This window comes from Felis catus, chromosome B4 (assembly GCF_018350175.1).
Source record: "Felis catus isolate Fca126 chromosome B4, F.catus_Fca126_mat1.0, whole genome shotgun sequence".
NCBI lineage: Eukaryota > Metazoa > Chordata > Mammalia > Carnivora > Felidae > Felis > Felis catus.
This window is the reverse complement of record NC_058374.1, coordinates 58,239,758-58,267,172: the sequence shown is the minus strand read 5'-3', so window position 1 is coordinate 58,267,172 and position 27,415 is coordinate 58,239,758. Positions and strand designations below refer to the sequence as shown.

General features: G+C 39.9%; 1 protein-coding gene across 3 annotated transcripts in view; it reads left to right on the top strand.

The window, feature by feature from the left end:
• The window catches only part of BCAT1 (branched chain amino acid transaminase 1), a 107,151-nt gene that overhangs the window by 32,772 nt on the left and 46,964 nt on the right, over nt 1–27,415 (top strand). The window contains exons 1-5 of one of the 3 annotated variants that reach the window (XM_006933567.4): nt 1,723–2,117; nt 3,210–3,281; nt 13,459–13,659; nt 19,497–19,607; nt 21,969–22,088. In XM_006933567.4, coding sequence (XP_006933629.2) covers nt 1,899–2,117; nt 3,210–3,281; nt 13,459–13,659; nt 19,497–19,607; nt 21,969–22,088 — 723 coding nt within the window. In that variant the 5' untranslated portion in view covers nt 1,723–1,898. The other 2 variants (XM_006933568.5, XM_019834701.3) reach the window with 2 other exon arrangements.

Below are 27,415 nucleotides of genomic sequence, written 5' to 3'. Positions count from 1 at the left end.
AAGGGAGGGTTTGGGGGCACCTGGGAGGCTCAGTCCATTAAGTGTCTGACTTCAGCTCAGGTCATGATCTCACGTTCATGATTTTGAGCCCCATGTCGGGCTCTGTGCCTACAGCTCAGAGCCTGGAGTCTGCTTCAGATTCTGTGTCTACCTCGCTCTCTGCCCCTCCCCCACTCATGCCCTCTCTGTCTCAAAAATAAATAAATTTTTAAAAAAAGGGTTTACAAGTAACACTTAAAATAGCCAGAAAATTGGAGCTGTGTAATATTTATCTTTAAAACAATAACAGACTTTTAATGCATGTCTGGTGTAGTCATTTATTTTTTTTTTAATTTTTTTTTTAAACATTTATTTATATTTGAGGCAGAGACAGAGCATGAACGGGGGAAGGGCCAGAGAGAGAGGGACACACAGAATCTGAAACAGACTCCAGGCTCTGAGCTGTCAGCACAGAGCCTGATGTGGGGCTTCAACTCACGGAGTGCGAGATCATGACCTGAGTGGAAGTCGGACGCTCAACTGACTGAGCCACCCAGGTGCCCCTGGTGTAGACATTTAAACCAAGATTTTTTTTTCTTAAAGTTCATTTATTTATTTATTTAGAGAGAGAGCACACAAGTGAGCATGAGCAGAACAGGAGCAGAGAGAGAGAGAGAGAGAGAGAGAGAGAGAGAGAGAGAACCCCAAGCAGGTCCCACACTGTCATGCAGAGCCGGATGTGGGGCTTGAACTCATCAGCCATGAGATCATGACCTAAGCTGAAGTTGGATGCTTAACCGACTAGCGACCCAGGTGCCCCTAAACCAAGCTTTTGAATGCAAACTGTTAATAGTTCTTCACCTAAGGGTTTCTTATTTTTAGGCATGGGGACAAGGTTGGAAAATGGCAGCCCTAGAGTTTACTTAGTCTATACTTTTTTTTAATTTTTACTTTAAAATTCGATTTTAAATTTCTTCAGGGACTCTGGTTTCCAGCCACATGTGACCTGCCTGGGCTGGAACTTGTCGCTCCACCCAAACCTCAGGAGCTGTTCTATGCCTTTTCTGAAGGGAAGGGAGAAGTGAATGCTGTTTTCTGAGTTGAAAAGATTAGAGCTATATTGTCTTTAGGACTCTATGAAATAAATTCTAAAACCAGACCAGATTTAACTGCTCTTACCCAGAATAAACCGTTCTCCCCTCTTTCCAAGAACAAATGAGCCACTTCCTATTAATTTAAAAGCCCAGAAAGGCTCATAACTGAAGCTGACGTCGCCCTGGGAGAACACGTAGAGAAGGCAGTAGCTTCCTTTTTCCTTTCAAAGGTTGCTTTATCAGCTTCCTTAAATATTGCTTCCACGGGTTTACAGCAGCGACCGGTCAGCTCGATTGGGGGCTCTTTATTTTGCCTACAACACTGAATGGCTGGGCGGATGCAATAGCGTCGAGGTCTTCCGGCAGAAAGAGCTCTTAGAGGGCATGAGCCTGGTAACCCTGCAGCATCCCACAACAAATCCCACTTGAGGAGGTGGTGCAAAGAAGTCTAAACCCCAGATTCACGTTCTCGCTCATCAGTTTGCACGTGGGGATCGGTGGCAGAAGAGAGCCAGTGCGCAACTGCCAATCCCGGACTGCAGACTCGGGGGCAGAAGCTTTTAGCCTTTCTGTCCACGGAAACTCTTCCCCTAATGTAAATTAATTTCCCCAAGTTTGCCTTCGCCCTGGCCGAGGGGCGTGTCCGGGCCGGTAACCCTGGGGTGGCTCGGTAAATGCTCCTGAAGTGCCTGCCTTTGGAAAGGCGCTCGCTCGTGGCGCGCACGCTCGTGCCCCAGCCCGAGACCAAGTGGTGGAAACTAGGGCTTTGGTTTTACCCACCGAAAAGCGAGAGGGACCAGACGGTTGGAGGCTCCACCCCCGGGGATGCTGGAGGGGCTGCGTTGTTCCCTGCGCCTGGCCCTGGCGCTGGGCCCCAGGCGGCGGCAGCCCGCGCCGCGCAGTCGGTGCGCTGGAGCTTGGTCACGCCGCCGGCTTTCGCGTCCAGCCGCGCGCTGCGTGCGGCCGCAGCTCTCCGCAGCCCCGCGCCCCCGGGGACTCCCCATGGCCAGCCCAACCCGCGCCGCTGCGGCCTTCGCCCGCCAGGTACCCGAACCCAGACGTTTGCGGAAGGGGGGCGGATTGCACCGGCGTCTCCGAAGCCTGCCGGCCTGGTCGGGCGCATCGCTGTCGTTTCCTGCACTATCCTGCTTCGCCGCACACCGCCGTTCCGTCTCCACCCAGGCCTTTCCTCTCTCCCCAATCCTAACCGAAATCTAGAGCCCCAGCCAGCGAACTCCGCCTTGGAGAGGCCCCCGCCGGCCAGGTCTAATGCCCAGCCGCTGACGTGCTCCGGAGCGCGGCGTGGACAGCCACCGGGGATGTGAGGGTCGCCATGGAAGCTGCTTTGGGGGAGGAGGGGGAAGCGGAATTTCTGGGCTGCCAGAACTGACAACCACATCCTGCGTTCCTTTGCCACCCCAAAATATTTTGACCGCAGCCTTCTGCCTTCTTGGATTCCACCCCCCCCCACCTTTTTTTCCCCCCTCCATCTCTTATGTAGCTATTTAGCAGATGGGGGGGGGGTGTTTGTTTTGTTTTTAAGGTCTGCACCTTTCCCCAACTCGTCCCTCAACCATTGTGCCCTTAAGTATCTTTTGAATTACCCCCTAATTTCCTGAGGTTATGTCCTTAACCTGTGAGGTTTGGTGTCCGTGCGCCCGCATTGCAGGACCCTGCCCGTGGAGAAAATGGTTCATTCTCGTCCTCATCCCTTTTCCAGCCTTGCTATTGTGCGCCAGTGATTGACAAGACCACGAGGCTGAGCTCGCCCAGGAGATTTTTCTATAAATGGCTTAAAACCCTGGTCTAGACTATTCGCTCCGATGTAAGGGGGACAATCACCTTCTTGTTCTTTGCTGGTGAACCCTGGCTCTGTAGGGCGAACCTGGAATTTAACCAGTCTGCCCTAAGCTAGCGGTGGAGGACGAAAACAGCTGCGTCCTCCTGAAAGGTTGAAAGTGAAGGGCAGCGCTCCCAGGACGCTCTCCTTTGGGGCTGGTGCCCGGGTGCTTGATCTTCCTCCTGTTTGCTTGGGTACCTGAGCGGAGCACGCGGTGTGATGGTGAGTGATACTGATTACCCCAGGCCACAGTTTACCCACCTGGTTTTACTTAATGAATTTAATTCTTCTTTAAGGACTGCAGTAACGGATGCTCCCCAGAATGTACCGGAGCAGCGGGATCAAAAGAGACGGTGGGGACTTTCAAGGTAAGGTTATTTGCTCAAGGTTAAGTGCTACAACAATTAACTGAATCTATTTCTTGTTGAGATTTGGGGCAATTTCACGGTGTGGATTTTACAGTAGTTTAGATATGCTGCCATGCATTTTAGATTCCACTGGGGGGGGTCATTTGGGGAGCAGTAATATCTTCATGTCTAAAATTACCTAGCAGTTAATTACTTATTTCATGAATCATAACTTTTTCTTGAAAAACAACTAATTTGTAAATATTCATCTAGATAGAGGTTTATCTGATTGTCTAAGTATAACCTTTCACTATGCTTGTGGAAAAAGTTACACTTGTCATTTTTCTCTTTAAACCAACACCTAACATTTTACAGTAAATGTGTTGTATTTCCCTACCTACTCTCTGAATTATGGGGTTTGTATATTAAATAATCTCATAACTTCCCAGGCAAATAGTGAGGAGCAAATGAGGAACAGTCTTGTAAAAGCACTTTGAAAATCATAAAAATACAAATATAAGGTATATTATTATTTTCTTTATAAATTATCATCTCCACCGCACCCCACCAACCATGGAGGTTTTTGCTTCCTCTCTTTATGTCTCCTGCCTATTTGTCACTCACTGTCAATTGTCATCCATAGCACAGAGTGTCCTCATGATCTCACATCCTGGCAGGGTTCAGAGAGGGAGTGGAAACTTGACTCATCAATTTAATACACACCCAGCTCTTACTGTGTGCTAAGCATTGGAAATCTGAAGATAAATTCAAGATAAGGTCTCTGCTGTCAGGATTTAAAAAAAAAAAAAATAGAATATCGTAATTTCTTTACAAAAATAAGCTTGTGAATTTTTTGTGTCCATAATACTCCTGGTCCTTTAAAGATCATATCCTCTGTAACCTTATAGCTGATCTAATCTACTCTGCTAACCTATTAAGACTAAGTTCTAATACATTTGGAGACTTAAATATATTGAGATATGGGGTCCTAGGAAAAATGAGATAAAACAGACTCCTATTTGATAATCTCTCAGCGTCCTTTTATATAGTAGGTAAATTCCTCAAAGGGTATATAGATGAATGTGATTTTTTTTCTCAACATTTTTTTATATTTTTATACATAGAGAATTTTTGCTAAGTTAAAATTAATTCATAATGTAAATAACCTATTTGCTGAATTTACATTTCTATATATTATGTTTTAGTTAAGGGGGAGGTGTGCTGACATTCTACATTTGTATTTATATATTAATAAAACATGGGTTGTTAATGGTGGTTGTATTCACAGTGCATATGTGATGAGGCAAATGAAAAATGAAATTGATAATTTTGGGAGAAAAATGGTGGGTTTTATAAGACCATTTTTGCTTTTGACAAAAAGCAAAAATATTTTTCTATCTCTTTTTTATTTACTCCATTTGTATTTTTAAATTGCCTTTTGGATTTCTCATAGGGAGTTTTCATATTGTACCTCCTCCCCTCATTTTGATGCAGTCATTTTATTTATTTTTTATTTTTTTAATATGAAATTTATTGTCAAATTGGTTTCAATACAACACTCAGTGCTCATCCCAACAGGTGCCCTCCTCAATGCCCATCACCCATCCTCCCCGCTCTCCCACCCCCCATCAACCCTCAGTTTGTTCTCAGTTTTAAAGTGAGGATCCAGTTTCCCAACAAAGCCCAGAAATAAGATGCCTTATTACAGAATCTTTCTATGGACTCCAGAGTCATCTTTGTTTCAAAGAAATCCGCTGTTTCTTCCACTTTCCCCTGCTTTATTCATCTCCACAGAATGTGACACTCGAAATCTGTAATTCTGCTCTTCGTACCTTTCTATTAGGTTTTAAAAGAGGGTCTCTAAAAGATCATGAACATAGCACCTAAAGCTTTCGAAGTAGAGTAAGAAAAGTGCACTTATTGTAGAACAAAGTTGTACAATTTCTGATACACTTGTAAGGCTGAGATAGCTCTTAAACATTACGTGTTGTGTCCAATGCAGAGAACAGCTCCAATACTGAGCAATGAAGGAGAGATGTTGCTAGAATGCTGGCTAATACAGCCCTCAGGTGCAACCAGGTTTCATTTGCCTCTTACGGGCTTCCCCATTTCAGAGCAAATACTTACCCAAGCGTGGCTTTGAGTTAGGAACTCATTGTTTTTTTAATATGCTTTGTTTTTGTCAATATTTGCCATTTCACAGTCCAGTCCTTGTGGCCTTGCCTTTCAAATTCTTCCTCAGGCATAATATGGCCTGAAGTCATCAGAGAACATGGAGCATTGGAAAGGGACAGATTAATTATGCAGGAGAGAGTATCACTTAACAAATATTGTTCTTTTTTATCCATCTTTAGAAAGTAAATGTAAAGTTTCTAAAGAACACTGACAAAAACTGTTTGCAAAATTTCTTTTATGCCAAAATTTTTTTCACTGCCTTAGACTTGATTTCATATCTACTCAAAACCAGTCACAAACCTTCAGCTAATATTGTTTACTTTAGAATTTCATTCAGTGTCCAATTAGGATATTTAATATTCTTAGGTAATTTCTCTTGGAGCTCAGGTTAAAAGCTGTTAGTTTTAGTTTCCAGAATTGCAGAAAATTTTTTAAAGGAAGGAAAATAGACTTCTTGATGAAATTCTGAAAGCACTAAGTTGTGCATTACTTTGAAAAACTGTATGTTGGGCAATCCTTCTTTACAAATTAGAAAGTTAGAGGGTTGCTGTTCATATCATTAATAAATCACATCTTATAGGGGCGCTTGGGTGGCTCAGTCGGTTAAGTGCCCGACTTCGGCTCAGGTCATGATCTCATGGTTCATGGGCTCGAGCGTTGCGTCGGGCTCTGTGCTGACAGCTCAGAGCCTGGAGCCCCCTTCAGATTCTGTCTCCCTCTCTCTATATACCTCCTCCGCTCACACTCTGTTTCTCTCTCTCTCTCAAAAATAAATATTTTTTAAAAATCGCATCTTATAAAAGGATGTAGCGGCCTATGAAAATAAGACTTATAATTTAATCATTTGTATTCAGTTACCAGAAACTTAATTAGTAGTATCAAGTTATAATTACAGGAGCACTAAGTCGAGCATAAAACCACCTATTCTATATCTTTGCCATTAACTAGCTTGATCTCACAGGGCCAGTGGATCACTATGGGTGGTCCTAGAGATATTTTAAGGAGAGTTCAGAAAAGTAAAAATTATATACTATGCTATACTCATTCTTTTTTTTTTTTTTTTTTTTTTTTTTAAGAGAGAGATAGAGCATGAGCAGGGGAGGGACAGAGAGAGGAGACACCAAATTGGAAGTGGGCTCCAGGCTCCACGTTGTCAGCACAGAGCCTGATGCGGGGCTCAAACTCACAAACTGTGAGATCGTGACCTGAGCCAAAGTCCGAGGTTTAACCACTGAGCCACCCAGGAGCCCCTAGGTTATGATAATTCTTAAAGTTGGTTCTTTAAGGATCTGTAGTAACAAAAAAGGTCTTTTAGTAAGATTTTTATAAAATCTACAGCAGTCTGTCGTGTTGAAATACACTAAACCATGAAGATCAATCCATGTTTAGTGAAATTTAGAACAGAATTATTAGTACATATTTGATGTGTATAGTAGTTACTGTGCTAAATGAGAGTCCAACATAATCGAAAGCAATGACTGCCTTTTCCAAATGTTCAAATTGGCTAAAAGATTTTATAGAGCCAAACCAAACATTTTGGGAGCTGGGATGTCTATCTGTGTAGAGGGATTGTGTGAGCAACTGCTAGGCAGTTTGAAAAGCTGAGGATACCCCCAGACTGCTGGGCCAGATGGGGTGCTACAGTTTCCATACTTCCTGCTGGAGTAAAAGAGAAGAGAGTTTGGATAAACTGGCCGCACCACATGTCCAGTGTTACAGATGGAGGAAATGATGGGAAGAAAAAGAGGTAAAGGTGGGAGGACATCTGTAGCCAGGTTTTAGTCCTTCCTGTTAAACTATGGCATATAAACAAGAATGCTTAAGGGCTGGTCAGTTTTCAGGCACTGAGGAGACCCCAAATACAGCCCCCCTGTGTTCCTTGTTAACAGATTGTGTTTGCAGTTCTCCGACCAGCCCTGCTAGGTTCCCTTGCAACTTGATAGATCAGTGTGATACATTTCTGACCAGTAAGGCATATGGAAATTCCTGGAGAAATGTTGCTTTTGTGATCAAAAGGAATACACTTGTCTCCTCTTATCCTTTTCCTCCCCTATCTTTGGACCTTCATGAGATCATTAAAGCTGAAGCTACAGCTATAAGCAGCTCTTCTTTGACCCTGAGGAGAAGGCTAAGAAAATCACAGGGCCTTGAGATGATGGGGTTCTGTCGGACTTGGCTCTTTCAGACTTAACGTGAGAAAACCAACTCCTGTTTGTGTTTTACTTACTTGCAGCTGAATGCATTCCTAAGTGATAAGTAAAAGGTTAATGCAGGACATTAGTGAGAGGTAGAACTGAAAAAAGAAGTTAGTGCCATACTTGGGATACTTAATTTTGCAGCTAAAATATTTGGCCTTAAATCTATAGCCATTTAGGTATTCAGTGCACATTGAAAATTATGATCAAGCATGTGATTATGTTCAGAGAGATTATAAGGAAGAGATACAGAATATTTGCTACTGAGGGGGTAATAGAAATTGAGGAATCAGACTTCTTAAAGAGATTCTTGAAATTACAAGCGTCTCTATTACTGATAGGGGGAACCAAGGGTTGGGAGAATGTTGTGAGAATGATAAATTACCTCGAAAGGAATGAAGATGTAAAGAAAATACAGGAAAAAATACACAATGAATTTGTTAATGGAGGTCCTGTCTGGGAAGTGGGAATGTGGTGGCCAGGGTACTAGTTGAGAATTTGACACTTTTCATTTTTCTTCCCTTTACAGTAGAAATTTAAAGTAGTAAACATGCATTACTCTTACTAAATGAATTAAGGATTAAGAAGTAAAGAAGTAGAACATAATATATCAGAAATAGGGACCAACTTTTGGAGGAAATAGGTGTTCCATTTTAGATACGTTCAGTGTGAGATAACCAAGGTCCTAGGATTACAAAATAATGGACAGATTTTGATAAGAATTCACAAATGAGACTTGAATCTCTGAAGTGGTTCTCAGCCCTTCCAGCCTTAGCAGCCAGTGTTGGGAACCCTCTTCAGGTTGCTGAAATCTGTGTGTGTGTGTGTGTGTGTGTGTGTGTGTGTGTGTGTATACACACACATGTATATACACACTCACACATACATACATATGTTCATACATGTATATATACACTTATATATGCATACATGTATACATAGATATTTATACATATGTATAAATGTATATACATATATATAAGTATATATGTATAATATTTATTTTTGAATAAGAGAGCGAGAGAGAATTCCAAGCAGGCTTTGTACTGTTGGCACAGAGCCTGACTTGGGGCTAGAACTTATGAACCGTGAGATCATGACCTGAGCTGAAATCAAAAGTCGGACGCTCAGCCAACTGAGCCACCTAAGTGCCCCCAGATTGCTGAAATCTTCAAGGGAGACAGTGTGGTATGGTTCTGAGCCCAGAGTGCACAGTTAGAATCACTTGGGTAAGTTCAAACAAAGAACGCTTCCCCTGCTCTATCCCAAAGATTCTGTTTCAGTTCTGGAATGGAGTGTGGGTTAGTGTTTTTAAAAAGCTCCGTAGTTGAATTCAATGTGTATCTGGGGTTGAGGATCCCTGATGCAGAGGAGGAAATGTAGAGGCTCAAAGAAAAAACTCAGTGTTACCCGGATTATTGTGTTTTACCACTGCCAAACTATCTTTCTCCCCCTTCCTGTTTTGCTCCTTCATACTTTTGGAACAAGCAATAAAAGCATGGAAGCCATGTGTCTAGTATTATCCCTGCTGGCTACTCCAGATTGCCCAGAATAAAGAGGTAAACTGGGGTTACTTTAATTGCTAGCAGCCTCTATGGTGAAGATTCTTGGGGATATAAGGAAGATGGCGTACAGTCTTACCTGCACAGAGCCAGAACCCATGCAGAATTGGAATGTTAGTCAGTGTACCATGGAGTAACTAGTTCTCTCGGCTCACCCCTTCCCCCACTCCAGCAGCCACAGTGCTTCCATGACGTCTTCTGCCACTCCATTTCCCCTACATTTCCTGAATTCCTGCCACACTGAGTCTTTCCTGTTCCTTGAATATGCCAAGTCTGGTTCCTACCACAGAATCTTGGTCCTTGCTTCCTCTTACTCAAATATTTTGCCTCTGGATATCTACATGGCCTACTTCCTTCTTCATTCAAGTCTTTGCTTAAAGGATACCTCATCAGGAAGGTCATGCTCAACGCTGCTACCAAAAATAAGCATTTTCTTCTCCCACTCTGTCCTTTTAAGCAGCTTTCATTTTCTTCATAGCACTAATCACCTCCTGACCTCTCTTCACTTATTTCTTTATACTGTTTTTCCTGCTCTAAGACAACAGGATTTTACTTGTTTTATTCCCTGAGATTCCTTTGGGCCTGTAGCAATACAGGTACACAGTAGCTCAACAGATATTAGGCTGAATGAATGCATAATACTTGCTCACAGTGGCTACTGCCTGTCCGTGGCTGGCTGTGAGCTTGCCTTAGAAGGAGGGGCTGGGCCACAGGCATCTTTGCATCTGTTGTGCTTGCTTATTTATTTTTGAGAGAGAGAGCAACACAAGCCTGGGAGAGACAGAGAGTGAGGGGGACAGAGGATCCGAAGCGGGCTCTGTGCTGACAGCAGAGAGCCTGACGTGGGGCTCGAACTCACAAGCTGTGAGATCATGACCTGAGCAGAGTTGGCTGCTCAACCACCTGAGCCACCCAGGTGCCCCTCTCTTGTGCTTATTTAGTGCAGTGCCTGAACCATGTGCTGATTCAGTCAGTGTTCACTGAGTGAATAAAAAAGGCAAAATACTAAGAATAATAAAGCATATAAGGAAGAAAGAGAAACCATGGGAAAGAGAAATAAAACAACCCTACAGTTGTTTGATATGAGGCCATAGTCTTGTTTTTAAATATTATGTAGATTGTTATTGATATAAAGTATATATTCCATTGCTTATATTGATTTCATGGCAGGTGGGGTTGTTTGTTGGAGAGCTTAGAAATCCTGTAAGGTGTAAGGATCATGTGTAGTTGATATCTTATTGATTAGCTCATTAGAATTGTTTAGCTAATGATAGAAATAACTTGGAATGTGATCTTTATTTTACTTCTGAAGAACCATGCAAAGCACTGGTTCTGTCACTTGGGGTGGGGGAAGCTAAGGTTTGCTGTCTTTACAATGTTGAAGATGTACCCTGAACTCAGCAAGTAGGAAAATCTCTCTCCTACTCACACTCCCATCTCCATTTGTACCTATTTTCCTCTTTCTGTTTTGGGTCTTACTACCCTCTCCTGTTATTAAGAAATTTTTATATGTAGTTTAAATTTTTTTTTTGTTTACATTTTTATTTATTTTTGAGAGACAGAGACAGAGCACAAGTGGGGGAGGGGCAGAGAGAGAATGAGACACAGATCTGAAGCAAGCTCCAGGCTCTGAGCTGTCAGCACAGAGCCCGGTACGGGGCTCGAACTCACAAACTGTGAGATCATAACCTGAGCCGAAGTCGAACGCTTAACTGACTGAGCCACCCAGGCGCCCTTATATGTAGTTTTAATAGGTGAAAATTTGCATTGTTTGTGTTACTGTATTGATATGGTTAAAGATTTTTCTTAGTCTAGGACTAAGAAAAGCCACTAAAAAAAAAAGCTAACTTAAGCAAAGTCATATGTGCTTCATTGTTCAAGAACACTGTGACACCGTTCATGTAATGAAAAGTTTGTGAGAATTTTACTCACTTTAAATCCTAACCATCTTCTGTGAATAAGTCTGACATTCATCAGGGAGTACATCTGAAGTCAGCCGGATGTTATTTTCAGTTATTTGAGAAAATTTGTACTGTATTGAGTGTGAAGCACTGAGTTAGGGCTGGAGATTTAACTGGGGTATCTACTCAGAGTTCTTGTCTAAACAGTCTAGAGGGACTGACAAACTTTTTTTTCCCCCCAAAGTTTTATTTACTTATTTTGGGAGAGAGAGGGAGAGGGAGAGAGAATCCCAATCAGTCTTTGAACTGTCAGCACAGAGCCTAATGAGGGACTCAATCTCAGGAACTGTGAGATCATGACCTGAGTCCAAATCAAGAGTTGGGTGCTCAACTGACTGAGCCACTCAGGTGCCCCACTGGCAAACTTTTTTAATAGGTCAGATAATAAATATTTAGGTTTGAGGACCATAAGGTGTCTGTCACTGTTAGTGGACTATGCCATCATTGAAGGTAAAAGGACAGTGTGATTGTGTTCCAATAAAACTTTATTTACAAAGAGGCCAGAAGGCTGAATTTAGCCTGTAGGTGAAATTTGTCCAACATTCTACCTGGTCTAGAGGATAAAGGGAGAGAAATGGGATTCAAGGATACAAACAATTTAGCTCGATTGTATCTCTTTAAAGAAATTCTTTTTTTTTTTTTTTTTTTTTTTTGCACTTAGTAAAGGATTTTAAGTTAATTTACTTGTTTGGATTAAATGGTGGTAGAAGAAAGTCCATCACCACCACCCCCCAATTTGGCATTTTGTTGGCATCTTCCAAAGTAGCATTCATCACAAGACTAACCTGAAAATTACAATAATGTGTTGTCTTTAGTGCCTTAGGCTTCAGTGTAATGTGAGCTTTGTGGTTATTTTAGAATAACATTCAGCCTGAATGTTATTCTAAAAATAAAACTGATTATCATTCATAGTCTATCAAATGACTAAGACATGTGTAAGACAGTGAATTAATCAGAAGCAACTAGATCATTTTATTTTTTTTTTAACATTTATTCATTATTTTGAGAGACAGCACAGTCAGGGGAGGGGCAGAGAGAGGGGGAGACACAGAATCCGAAGCAGGCTCCAGGCTCCAAGCTGTCAGCACAGAGCCTGATGCGGGGCTTGAACTCATGAAATGCGAGATCATGACCTGAGCCGAAGTCGGACGCTCAACCGACTGAGCCACCCAGGCGCCCACAACTGGATCATTTTAAATATAAGAATAAGAGGGGCACCTCAGTCGGAAGAGCATATGACTCTTGATCTTGGGGTTGTGAGTTCGAGCCCCATGTTGGGTGTAGAGATTACTTAAAAGAATAAATAAATTAAAACTTAAAAAAAAAATTTAAAAATATAAGGATAAGAGCTGATGATCTAAAGGGAAGTTCTATACTTGATTTTGGGAGCAGTGTATATACATTTGTGTATCAAGCGAGTTTGACCTTCTTTAGGAAGTCAAATCTGTCCCTCGTTTAATATTGTCTTTTAATTGGTCAAAAAACTCCTTCCCCTGTGGTTTTTGTCAGCAGTCTTCAGCCCTTGCGAAGTTAGTGATGGGACTGCGATTCGGGCACGGATGTATTTGGCCATTTGTAATGGGCAAGCTGGCTATGTGCAGATTTAGTAAAATGCTGCTGTGTGAACTTGTTACCTATTACTCCTAATTTATCCTTCTTTCAATAAGAGGTCCTTTGTTCACTGTTTCAGCACAGAATAGAGGATTTATATCTTGGTGTTCATTCTCTACATCTCTGTTTTCAAAGAGGAAAACATTTGCTTCCCTCTGCTCATTTCTTCTATAATGCACCCAGGGGGTTTTGAAGGCTTATGCCAAGAATTCTTGGAGGGAGTTGGAGTACAACCATGGCCAAGAGGTTCAGTTCTTAATGACTTTAATTTTAGTTTAACAAATCGTCATGAGTGTTGCTGTGTTTGTCGTAGAAGACACCCCTTACCTCTTTCCCGAATGCTCAGTATGGTGAGAGTGAAGAAGGGACGTGTTCTCGACTTTTTCCATCATTTTACACCATCTGCTCTTTTGTCCTCATTTCTAAATATCATTGAATTTGGTTCTGATACTTATTAGGCAGTGTATTGTGCAGAGATTTCAAACAACAAGCCAAATTCTGAATGCAGGCATGATTTATTTGGCTCACATAGTATTGTTAAATTTCTGAGTTAGTTGCCAGCACTTAAATGTCAAATGATTTCACTTTTTAGTGGCCAGTGACTTAAATTTCATTTGTCTTTTGATTTTCTGTATCATCATGCCAGTGGATGTTCAATAACTTTTCTTTAATGGTGCTGGTTTTTCTTCCCTAGGCTAAAGATCTAATAATCACACCAGCCACCGTTTTAAAGGAAAAACCAGACCCAGCGACTCTGGTTTTTGGAAGTATTTTCACGGATCACATGTTGACTGTGGAGTGGTCCTCAGAGTTTGGATGGGATAAACCACATATCAAGCCGCTTCAGAACCTATCATTGCATCCTGGCTCATCAGCTTTCCACTATGCAGTGGAAGTAAGTACATGGGAATCAATGAGGATGACTTATTAGATCTTCACTGTGAGTACACGGTAGCTCTTCCTGCTCAAATAGCTTGTGGGCAGTATAGGCTTTATCATATTTACTCAAGGAAGTCATAAATGTCTTTAAAGCTTTCCCAATAGGCAGTTAAATTGAAGGTAAGTCTTAAGGACCAATTTTTCAGATAATTTGGAATTTTCCATAATGTCAATGAAGAAATTATTTACAGCAAATACAAGGAAAGTAGGTAAGAGAATTAGCAATAAAAAATCTGGTACTGTTACTATTTTACTAAGTCATTTCTAAGATCTTCTAATGACTGAGAAGGTGTTATTGAGTACAATATAATGGTTACATTTTAATGCTAACTGCATGTTTTTATGACCGGCATTAATGTGTAGTTATATGTGTTAAGAGACATGTAATTAAATGTCATTCTTCAGGCATGAGTAGAATAATTGTAAGCATAAAATATTAAATATTTGGAGAATGCTTTCTCTGGTCCTTGTTAGGATACACTTTTAGATTCACAATAGACTCCTCATTCCCTTGACCCTCATTTTGTTTTACTCATTTTTACTGTGTTGGACATCTTTCCCAGAATATTAGAATCCTGGAAATAAGCAGTGGCCTACCTATTAAAGGACTAAAAGATGGTAGTAGTAGATATTTATAACAATAATGATAAAATTAGTTTTGTTTATTAAATTCCAGTAATGTGCTCTGAACCTTATATGGGTCATCTCATTTAATAGTGAGAAAACGTAGTTAAATAATCAGGTCAGTCATCTGGCTCCGATTCAGTCTCTGTTGTTCCATAGGGAACTCTTTGACTTGGGAAGCTTATTTAAAATCACTTTGTGCTTCCAATTTCTTTACCTATAAAATTGAAGTAGTGATAATACCTACTTCATAGTGCTATTATAAGGTTAAGGTAAGGTAATTTGTTTAAGCATACACACTCATGCCTGGTGCAGAAGGAGAGCCCAGTCCTTACCTACTATTTTTAACCCTTTAATCAGCATTATCATCTATTGTAGAAGCAGGTTCAGAAAAGTTAAGTTTCTTGGCCAAGGTTACACAATATTAAGGGAAAAGACAGGGTACAAATGCTGACTTCTGCTTTCTGCGATATCACTCCTAAATGCATACACTAAAATTATGAAGAGGCCTGTCCAATTAACTTATTCAAAATTATAAATTTGAACAATTTGAAAACCTGTTCAATGCCCAGTGTATCCACTAGATGTTGAACTTGAGGGTCTTCAGTTTCCATTCCCATCTCTGTGTCTGAACTGTATTAGCTTGGATGAATTCTTTGATTATTTGAACACTCCAAGCCTCCATTTCTTCAACTATAAAATAAATAAGAATGGTAGCTGCCCTTCCCTGTGTCATAGGGCATCTAAATAGATTTCCAACAAGTTTTCAAATGCCAGTGGCTATCAGAATATTTTTTAGCTTTCAAAAATCACAGTAATCCCTTCTCATGTACTTCCCATAGGCCACTGGTTCTCCAAGTGTGGTCCCTAGAGCAACAGCATTAATGTGGCCTGGGAGTTTGGTAGAAATCAGAAACTCTGAGGGTGGACATGTACTGTGTTTGACACCACTGCCCTCAGATTTGCCATATTCCTTTCAAATTTTTAAGCATTTCCTTTATTTGCTCTTTATTATGACCTCTGTCATGTATGTATGGGTCTGCTTCTGGATCTCATTTTTCATTGCACTGTCTTATCTATTCTATTCTGTTCTTTTGTTTGTCTGTCTGCATAAATGCCACACTGTCTTGATGTCTGCCTGGGAAAAGTCCTTCTATTTTGCCTTTCAAGAGTGTCTTGGATGTTCTTGGCTCTTTGCTTTTCCATATAACTTTTTTTTTAAATTAATTAATTTATTTTTGAGAGGCAGAGAGAGAGACCAAGAGTGAATGGGGGAGGGGCAGAGAGAGAGGGAGACACAGAATCCAAAGCAGGCTCCAGGCTCTGAGCTGCCAGCACAGAGCCCGATGCGGGGCCCGAACTCACGGACCGTGAGATTATGACCTGAGCTGAAGTCAGATGCTCAACCGACTGAGCCACCCAGGCGCCCCTTCCATATAACTTTTAAATTTAGTTTATCAAGTCAATCAACTTTTATAGCTTAGTTTGTTAAAAAGAAAATAAAACTCCCTGACATGATGTTCATTTGGGTTACACTGGATATATAAATTGATTTGGGAGAATCAACATCTTTATAATATTCAGTCTTTGGATCCGTGAGTGTGAGATTGCTTTCTGCATTTAGTTAGGTCTCTAGTGACTTGATAAAGTTTTATATTGTCTTTATGGGTCTTTGCTTCTTTTGGGCACGCCCCCCCCCCCCCATAGTCCTCTCTTAACTCTATCATAAATAGTGTTTTTATTTTCTAACTGCTGCTGTTACATAAGAATATAATTTTGTATTTGGTTACCTCATCTAAGGAAATACATTTCAAAAGAATATGTTGTTTTGTGCTGATTTTCTACATATTTATTCTTACCTCTGTTTCATGATCTATGAGAGTATTTATTTATTTATTTATTTATGAGAGAGCACAAGTGGGGGAGGGGCAGAGAGAGAATGAGACACAGAATCCGAAGCAGGCTCTAGGCTCTGAGCTGTCAGCACAGAGCCCGGCACGGGGCTTGAACCCACAGACCATGAGATCATGACCTGAGCCAAAGTCGGACGCTTAACCGACTGAGCCACCCAAGCACTCCTTTTTTCTATTCAGTCTAATGCTTTTTATTTATTTTTGCCTTATTGTAGTTGCATATAGTTGCATAGTATTGAATTAAAGTAGTTACAGCGGGCAATTTGTGATGTCCCCACTCTGAAAAGAAAAGCTTTGGGTTTTATCAATATGATGTTTGGTTCAAGTTCATTGTAGATTTTTTTTTTTAATTTTTTTAGTTCATTTATTTATTTTGAGAGAGAGTGTGGGAGGGTCAGAGAGAGACAGAGAGAATCCCAAGCAGGCTCTGCACCATCAGCACAGAGCCTGATGTGGGGCTTGAACTCACAAACTGTAAGATCATGACCTGAGCTGAAACCAAGTCAGACACTTAACCGACTGAGCCACCCAGGCGCCCCACATTGTAGATATTCTTTATCACTTAACAAAGTTTCCTTCTTAGTTACTTGGGAGGCTTTTTTTAAAGAGTCTCAAATGAGGGGTGCATGGGTGGTTCAGTAGGTTAAGCATCCCACTTTGGCTCAGGTCATGATCTCATGGTTCTGTGGATTTGAGTCTTGTGTCGGGCTCTGCGCTGACAGCTCAGAGCCTAGAGCCTGCTTTGGATTTGGTGTCTCCCTCTCTCTGCCCCTCCCCTGCTCATGCTCTGTCTCTCTCTCAAAAATAAATAAATGTTAAAAAGAAAATTAAAAAATAAAAGCCTCAAATGAATGTTTAATTTTGTCAGATACATTTACTATATCTAATGAGATGATTATATAGTTTTTTTTTTTCTACCTAAGCTATTAATATAATGAATCTCATGTTTTCTTATGTTACATCAACTTCTTTTCCTGGGATAAATCCAACTTTTTCATGCTATGTTATCCTTTTGTATATTTTACATCTGTTACTTTTAATGAGATTATCATATAATCTTTATATATATTTGAACCTATATCAGGTGCAAACAATTTTAATTTTTAAGTTTATTTTGAGATAGAAAGTGCAAGCAGGAGAGGGGCAGAGAGAGAGAGAGAGAGAGAGAGAGAGAGAGAAAATCTCAAGCAGGCTCTGCACCCTCAGTGCAGAGCCCGATGTGGAGCTCGAACGCCCGAACCGTGAGATCGTGACCTGAGCTGAAATCCAGAGTCGGATACTTAACCAACTGAGCCACCCAGGCACCTCAGGTGCATATAATTTTTAAATTGTAAGGTAAATGGAATCCTGTGACATTACCTTTGAATTAAAGTTTATTTTGTTTTGCATTTACTAATATAACCTCACCAGCTTTACTTTAAAAAAAATTTTTTTTACATTTATTTATTTTTAATAGAGAGAGACAGAGCACAAGTTGGAGAGGGGCAGAGAGAGGAGACATGGAATCCGAAGCAGGCTCCAGGCTCTGAGCTGTCAGCACAGAGCCTGACGCAGGGCTCGAACTCACAAACTGTGGGATCATGACCTGAGCCGAAGTCGGACACTTAACTGACTTGAGCCATCAGGTGCCCTAGACCACCAGCTTTACTTTATTTATTTAATTAAAAAAAATTTTTTTTTATGTTTTTTATTTATTTTTGAGACAGAGAGAGACAGAGTATGAGCAGGAGAGGGGCAGAGAGAGAGGGAGACACAGAATGGAAGCAGGCTCCAGGCTCTGAGCTGTCAGCACAGAGCCCGACCCGGGGCTCGAACTCACAAACCAAGAGATCAAGACCTGAGCCAATGTCGGATACTTAACTGACTGAGCCACCCAGGCGCCTCTACCAACTTTAGCCAGAATTTGTATGACATAATTATTTTTATGTCTTTTTGTCTCATGTGTGTTTCAGATGTTATCAGCTGAGTCCAATCTGACAACTTTATCTTTTAACTGAAGCTTTAGTCCTCTTACATTTAATAAGTTACTCACATATTTGTACCTAAATCTCATTTAGTGCTTTTACATTGTGCCGCATGATGTAGACTTCTTTTCTCATGTAAGCTCTAAGGCTATAAGCTTCTAAAGGCCCAACTATCATTCAGTTCGAATTTTCTAATTTCCATAATTTTTCTTCCTTGACTCATACTTTAGTAAACGAGTTTCTTCTTTTCAAAATGTTGACATTTTGCGGCTGTATTTCTGCTACTGATTTCTGATGTAAGGTTGGGAAATATGTGAAAAGAACATGCATTCTGCAGGTGGTGTGTGCAGGGCTCTGTGTATCCACTAGGCTAGTTTATTTTTCCTGTTCTTCAAATCTTCCATATCTTTACCGAATTTCAGCCTGTTTGTTCTGTCAGAGAACCAGTGTTAAAATTTCCCACTAAAATTATTGATTTTTCTCTTTTCTGTGTGTATCAGTATATACCTACTCTTTAAATTATTATTAAGTATAATTTATTGTCAAATTGGTTTCCATACAACACCCAGTGCTCATCCTAACAGGTGCCCTCCTCAATGCCCGTCACCCACTTTCCCCTCTCCCCCACCCCCATCAACCCTCAGTTCTCAGTATTAAGAGTCTCTTATGGTTAGTATGCACCTACTTCAAAGGTTTTTAACATCCCTGCCCAGTGGTTTGTCTGGGGCGCCATTTTGAGAAAGGTGCCATGGCCCTAACACAGGATGGTCTTGAGCTGCTTGGGTTCTATGATTTGGGAGACTAAACCAACCCTGGTCACATCTAGATTTTTTACTATCCAGAGTTTGAATGAGCCCGATTAAATGAAAGGATGCATGGGTGTTTAGGGCAGCAGGGTACCATGGGTTCTTTGCCTCCATTTTCATTGTCTGGGTAGTTTGCCATGTTTTGTGATTGGAGATGTTTTCTTCCCACCTACATTGAGGTGTTATTTAGTAATATGGCTCCTAGGTAAGGGATATCTTTGACTTCCTACCAGATTTTTGGTACTCAAAGAGTTCTTTTTCTTTTCTTTCTTCTTTTTTTTTTTTTTTTCCTTAAAGAAGTTCTTTTTAGCCCAGCTACTCTAACCAGCCTGTCAACTGCTGGCTTTTTCTAGATTTAGAGATCTTTGGTCTAAGTCAACAACTTTACATGATGAAGAAGATGAGCGCCAATGGAAAAGTCAGTCTTTTAAACACAGATTATTTTCATTAATGATTCCCTAAGATTTATTTCTCTTTTATCTTTAGTTATTCGAAGGATTGAAGGCATTTCGAGGAGTAGATAATAAAATTCGACTCTTTCGGCCAAACCTCAACATGGATAGAATGTACCGATCTGCTGTGAGGGCCACTTTGCCGGTATGTGAGTGGATTTAGGAGTTTCTTGTATGTTTCTTTCTTTTAATGTAATGGGTCATTGTGAATTTACCACGGAACAAATCATTTCTGAATGTAGCTGACCCTTGGGCAATGCAGGGGTCAGGGGAACTGACCCCCCCACATGGTTGAAAATCTGTTTGTAACTTTGACTCCCCAAAAACTTGACCAAGAGCCTACTGTTGACTGGAAACCTTACCAAAACATAAACACTTGATTAATACATATTTTTTATGTTGTGTGTATTATATACTTAATTCTTGTAATAAAGTTAGCTAGAGAAAAGGAAATGTTACTAAGAAAATCATAAGGAAGAGAAAATACATTTACAGTACTGAATTATATTTATTAAAAAAAAAAATCAATCTACATGCAAGTGCACCCGTGCGATTTAAACCCATGTTGTTCAAGAGTCAACTGTACTTAGATTGATATACAGTACAAACATGTGAACACTGAAGTTACTTCTGATCTACTTTGTAATCAGTGAGGTAAAAATTAGCAATTCCAGAGTCTATTTTTTGTGAGTGTCTGTGGGGGATTAATATGTATGTAGGAGATAATAGGATAAGGAAGAAAAATGTACCTCAAACTAAAATAAATAAAATTTGAAGACCTTATGAAATTATAATATATGAAATGGAAAATATGGTGTGCCACACAGATATTTTGGGAGTATCTTGCCTAATTGCTTTGGGCAATAGCAAGTTTGCAGTGACTTATTTTGATATTTTACCCCAAGCTTTATTATTTTTTTAAATGATATCAAAATGGTTTGTCATAGCCATTGGTTCCTGTCTAGAACATTGTTTGTTAAAGAGCAGAATTCATTATACAGTGGGTTGGATTTAGATTATAAGGCTCATATCAAGGTAGGAGGTGTCTTAGATTACTTCCCTTGCCTGAGACGTGACCAGGCTGCCTTTCTGAGCTGAAGAAGCTGTTTTCTTCTTTTACATATTCTGTGTATCTAACTAGCCCAAGCCAATACTCCCAAGCTGCACTTTTGAAGAAGCCCAAGTAACCACTCCTTTTTAGCCAGGTTCTTCCCTTTCCTTCCTACTTTTGTAACCCATGCTTCACCTACCTCCTTCAGAGGCCATAATAGTACCAGAAGGGAAATTATGGTGAATTCTTTAAACTTGTTTAATTCTTGTGCCATTACAAACTACCAGGAAATACTTTAAAGTGGGGACAGGAGGAAAGGGATGTAACATTTCTTGGACCTCAGCTCTACCACAAACTGTGTTTGATGGTTTTACATTCTTTGCCTGTTGAATCATAACAGTAAGCCATTCCCAAGAAGGTGTAAGTTGTACATTTTAGTAGCACCTTTGTACTAGAAGAAAATTCGAGCCCTAAGAGGTTAAATGACTTGCCTTAAGTCACAGAGTAAAGGGACATGGCAAGAAGCTGGGTGCAAATCCATTTAATTCCTGGTCAAGTTCTCTTTCCACTAAATCTTATCGCTAGACAACAGTACCAGAGATGCCTACAGGTGATGCAGGGTGATGATATGTCCTATATGATGGACAATCCTGATTTCTATAATATTGTGCTGTGATTCCTGGTTCTAAGTTCCCATTTAAATAGCCAATTCTTGATGTCATGGGTTTTGTTCGCATGCCTGTTTCTGACTCATTTCAGTCTTGGATAACCCATCACATACATCTCTGACAGTATGTTTCTCTGCCCTGTTGAGTGAGTAGAAATTACTTATTTTACATACTGTCACCTATCTAGTACATGAAAACCTTTTTCTCCTTAGAAATAAACTGCCCTTTGCCCATTTTCCTGTTGGGTCATCTGTGTCTTTCTTACTGATTTTCAGAATATCTTAACATATTCAAGTCATGATCCTTGGTTGGTTATGTGTTATGAATAACTTTACCCAATTTGTTGCTTCTTACATCTTCTAAAGAACAGAAATCATTAAGTTTTAAATAGCCAAATTATACCCATTTTTTTCCTTTATGATTTGTGCTTTATGTCTCTGATTTAGGAATTCTTGTCTACCTTTAGGAGACACAGGTATTTTAAAATTTTTACTCCATAAAAGTCTTAATGTCTTGTCGTATTTAAGTATATAATCCAACTCTAGTTGATATTAGCTACAGTAAGAGGTAGGGATCCAACATTTTATCTCCTCCATATGGATAATCCATCATGCCATCACAATTTTGGTGGAAAAAAAAACACAGAACAAAAATTCTTGTCTGGTTTTATTATTACTGCTTTTTTTTTTTTTTTTTTTTTTAACAGTCTAAAGCTTTCGTGAGGATCATTTCTTATTGCTCCAGTGGAAGAAAATCCCATTATTCATTATGCTTTACATTCCTTCAGGTATTTGACAAGGAAGAGCTTTTAGAGTGCATTCAACAGCTTGTGAAACTGGATCAAGAATGGGTCCCCTATTCAACAACTGCTAGTCTCTATATTCGTCCTACATTCATTGGAACTGAGGTACAAACCAACTCCTGTTTTGGGGTACTTTGGTAGACAAGTTATCATTGTTTATTCTTGTGTGAAACTTCTAGCATATAGTTTGAAAGGGCCGCCAGCCACATCATAAATGACTCCTTTCTCCTGATTATCAAGATTAGGTGTTGGCAAACATTTCTTTAAAGGACCGGATGGTAAATATATGAGGCTTTGTGGGCCATTTGGTTTCTGTCACAACTACTTGATTCCACCATTGTGACACAGAAGCAGCAGCCACAGTTACCAACATAGATGAGCAATGAGCAGGGCTGTTTGCCTTCCTTTAATCAAGATTAACCAAATACTGATTTCCTCAATATTCTTCTGAGTTTCCTCAGAGGCATTCCTCAGTGTCATGTCTCGTCTTGGCAGTAGTTTTCCAAGGTCGAAGTGGTAATGGTTTTGAAATTTGGAGAAGGAAGAGCTGCTGCTTCTTATTTTCATTTTCCTGAAGTCTTGAGATTACTGAGGATTGGGAGTGGAAGGCCCTCTTCCCTCACAGGAAATGTTGAAAATAAAGTTCACAATGGGAGGGTTAGAACTTGAGAGTAGTAGCTTTAAACAGCATGGCTGTAAGATCTGCTGGTGAGCCACACTCTACTGGCTGAGGCCCTTGCAAAAGGACATGCCTGGAAAGGCTAAGGCTGTTTGTGTGGGTTGAGTATGTTCTATAAAGACCCTCTCACTTGTCTCCTTCCTCTTAGAGTGAGTGATACGAAGGGATAATTGATGGGTGGGGGAGATTGAGTGTGGGTAGCATATGGAGATCTTTAGGAATAGAGAGGAAACATAACGCTTTTACTATAGTCTAGCCATTCTGTTCTCTACTAAGTAATTGTAAGCTTACCAAGTTCTCTACTATGCCATCTGGATGCAAGAAGTAGGGAAATAGAAGGCCATAGAATAAATACCTAAATGGTCTTTTGACACCCTCTTGATGCCTTTGAAAGACTATTAAGAATCTATGGGGCGCCTGGGTGGCGCAGTCGGTTAAGCGTCCAACTTCAGCCAGGTCACGATCTCGCGGTCCGCGAGTTCGAGCCCCGCGTCAGGCTCTGGGCTGATGGCTCAGAGCCTGGAGCCTGTTTCCGATTCTGTGTCTCCCTCTCTCTCTGCCCCTCCCCCATTCATGCTCTGTCTCTCTCTGTCCCAAAAATAAATAAAAACGCTGAAAAAAAAAATTTAAAAGAATCTAGATAATGAACTTCATGAACTGTAGTCTCCCTAGAAAACTTGAAAGAATTGGGACAATTTAAAAAATGATCTGCTCCTTATGTCTCTGGTATTTTAATATTAATGAACTTTTAATCTATTTTATATTTTTGTTTATATAATTTTATTTTTTTAGTTTTTTATATTATTTAACTTTAGGATAGGAAGAAGCAATTTTTAATGTTTGTTGAAACATTTTTACTAATCTGGAAGCACTCTCTTCCCGTTATCCTGAAGTAGTTTCCCACTGTAAGATCTAATTCTTCTATTCCGAGTTTGTTGAGAATTTTTGTCACGAATGGATGTTGGGTTTTGTTGAATGATTTTTCTATATGTCTTGACATGATTGTGATCTTGTTCTTCATTCTATAATTATAGTGTATTCATTTTTTGGTTTTAAAACAACCTTCCATTCCTGGACTAAATCCTACTTGGTTATGGTGAATAATTAGTATTATATCTTGTATTCAGTTTGCAAGTATTTTGTTAAGAATGTATGTCAATGCTCCTAAAAGGTATTGGTCTGTAGTTTTCTAGCGTAATTAGTTCTGTGATTTAGCAAATTGTTTAGAGTCCCGGAATCCTATAATCTAGAGTTAGACCAGCTTTTAAATCTGATTTTATAGTCTAGCCTGTTGTCACAATAATCCCCTCTATTGGCAGTCTTCAACTTTTTGTATTTGAATTGCCCAAGTATTTTTTAAAATATATGTATTGACTCCCATCCCCAGAGATTTTCATTGAGCAAATCAGAATGGTAATTCTGATGCCTGCCCATATTTAAGAATCTTGGTGACAAAAGCCATGCCAAGTAGTTCTCTTCCACTCTGCCAGCTTACATATTTGATCACGCCTTGGGCCTCAGAGTCAAGAATTTTTAAAAATCTGCTTTATAAGCAATAGGGTAAGAATTGAAGGAAATAATTGATATCATTTGATGTGTCAACATTATTTATATTTGGTTGGTATATTTATATCAACTAGAATTTTTCTAATGGTGTAGGCAGAAAAAAGATCACCTATAATTCAGAAATGAGCATAATACAAATAATAAAGCATGGATTTAGGCATTTGTACTCTACACAGATGTTATATAATCTAGTCTGGTAATTATCATGCACTGTCTTTTCATGGTGGTTGCATTAATAAGTGAAGTATTGGCTGGAGTATTGGCTTAGTCTCAATGACTTCTGGTTCACTGGGATTACTTCATCAGAGATGACTAACTTTTGCTGCCCTTTTTACGTTACTTGGTTTTGTGAGGGTTCTGTCTTGTCACTGGCTTCACAGAATAATTGTGGGCTCAACCTCCATATCAGTTATCTGATGTTTTGGTCTTATCTACTGCTGGCTGAAATCCATTTTTTTTTCATGTTCTTTTCATGAGTAGATTAACTGATTAAGGCAGTCTTCGATCAAAGAGGTATTTTGATTTCTTTGAATGAGCAAATATATGTTGGGGTCATTTATTAAGTGATATCACCCCCTAGTCGATCTCTATTCCCAGGTATGATATTCCCTTATGTGTATAGAATATTCAGTGTTGAACAACAAATTTATTTGTATTGAGCTCCAGCCCAGATCCAAATAATCTAAATCTGTGGAGCCAGGATCAGAGACTGTGCATTTAAATAAACTCTCCAGGGATTTCTTAACTACTTTCAAGAGTATCACCATCTCAAACCTTGTGAAAGAATTAAGCATATGTCTGGCAGTCTTGAATGCTTTATTTGCTCCAGGGATTGTAAACTGGCACCAGGTAGAAATATTTATATCTTTGAAAGCTCAGTGTCATCCCAAGGGCAGGGTGTTGTTATCACTTTCAGGGGCCATGATATAACATTCAAATATTAATCATTCCTTCTCATGCCTAGTACAATTTGGTAGCTGCCATGTACTGAGACAGTGACTCTAATACCAACTTCTGAATTTCATTATATTTGCAATATGATGCTTCTTTACATGTTTTATAATTAACTGACCCTTCATTTTTACCAATTTTCATAGGTAATACCTATGTATGAATGTATTTGTACAATTCGTCATATGTCTTCTGGCCTTTGATAATAATTGGATCCATTATTAAAATCCTTTTAGGTTTAGGATTGTAATAAACAGGAAAGTATTTTATTGGAACATTTATAATCAGCTAGTAATAATGTAACCAGTGAGTAGAGATTGCCAATAAAAAAATGCCAGGCTGCCAGTGGGTAGAAATTAAAAAAAATTTTTTTTCTATAAGGTTCATATTATTAAACAAAATACTAAACTGAATACATAAACCTTTTGTAACAGGCTTAAATTAGAGAGTAAAATCATTCATGTTACCAAAAGATTTTGCAGGGGTGCCTGGGTAGCTCAGGCGGTTGAGTGTCCAATTCTCAATCTCAGCTCAGGTCTTGATCTCGGGGTCGTGAGTTGAAGCCCATCATTGGGCTCCATGCTGCACCTGAAGCCTACTGTATTTATTTATTTCTTAAGTGTTTGTTTGTTTATATATTTATTTACAGAGGGAGAATGTGACCAGGGGAGGGGCAGAGAGAGAATCCCACGCAGGTTCCACACTGTCAGCACTGAGCCCAGTGCAGGGCTCGATCTCACCAACCATGAGATCATGACCTCAGCAGAAATCAAGTCAGACACTCAACCAACTGAACCACCTAGGTGTCCCCTGAAGCCTACTTAAAAAAAAAAAATTTCAGCATCCCTTTAATATCTTTTGAAGTATTTATAGGTAATTAAAGAGAAGCTAAAAGCTGTAGAATGCTTCAGACCACAGCTGATTATGTGTCAATTAGAATTTAAGATAAAATCTGAAATCGTAATATTTAAATAAAGAACATTTACATGAACAGTTTCTAAATTTTCACTTTACCAGACAAGAAGCAAAAATTATATGACTGTCAGGTTCAGTACCGGATACCGAACATTACATCTAAAAAAGCTGAGTTTCGCTGATTTTAACATGTTTTATCAAACTTCACTCTCTTTGGTAACTCCAGGCAGGTGCAGCTATATGAACGTACAAACAGACACAGGCTTTATTTTGTCAGTGATTCTAAGTGTACAGGTGATTTGACCATAGTCTATAGCAAAATACGCACAGCCACGAACTCTGGAATCCTCTTGTATGGTCATGGCTCTCAGCCTTTCACTTTCCAGTTTCTCTCAGTGCCATCTCATCTCACTGGAGGCAGCACTGCATAATAGCAGGGCTGAGAAGCAGTGTCACAGGAAGGGTCGGGTCTGATGGTTAAGAGTCAGCTCACCCAGCCCCTTTGACCAGGTCCCAGGCTGACTGCCACAGATGTGTAAGCTACCAGCAGATTGGACTTTTTTTCAGCTGTACTCCAAGATCGACTGACCTTCGCTCATGTGGAGGTTGATGAGTTCCTCATATTCAGTTAACTCCTACTTCTGCATTCAGAGTGCCCCTAAATAAATTTCTGCGCTTGAGCTCAACTAGAGAGGCAGTCTGCTTTTGGTCAATTCCAGCCTCAGATGCACAGAATACAATCTGAACAGTGCAGAGCATTTTCAGTCACTTCACATAAAACACTCTCCCCATTCACAACTTCTGGAAATCTGTCAGTATGACATTCTCATTAGAGCTCACATTTACAAAACTCCTGCTGCCAAATGGTCCACTCCTTGATTTCTGGTTCACTGCATAGGGAGCTTAAGGACATAAATTTCGTAGACATGTCTTTCTTTTCCTTTTATCACCTTGTAAAATCTTTATATCACCCATATAATGTAACCTATAATCATAACAGTTCCCATGAAAAGAATTCCCTTTATTCACTGCCTTTATTTATGCTTATACATCTTCTATCTTCCCATCTTTTCTCTTCATTCTGTAGCCTCTATAGATGAAAGAATCTGAACAGATTTGACAACTAGTTACAGCAGCAATTAGTGATCGTTAACTTGGGTTTTGTCTACACTTTAATTTTTGTAATGTTTATTTTTGAGAGAAGGAGAGAGCGAGTGAGCAAGCGGGGGATAGGCAGAGAGAGACAGAGTCACAGAATCTGATGCAGGCTCCAGGCTCTGAGCTGTCAGCACAGAGCATGACACAGGGGTTCGAACTCATG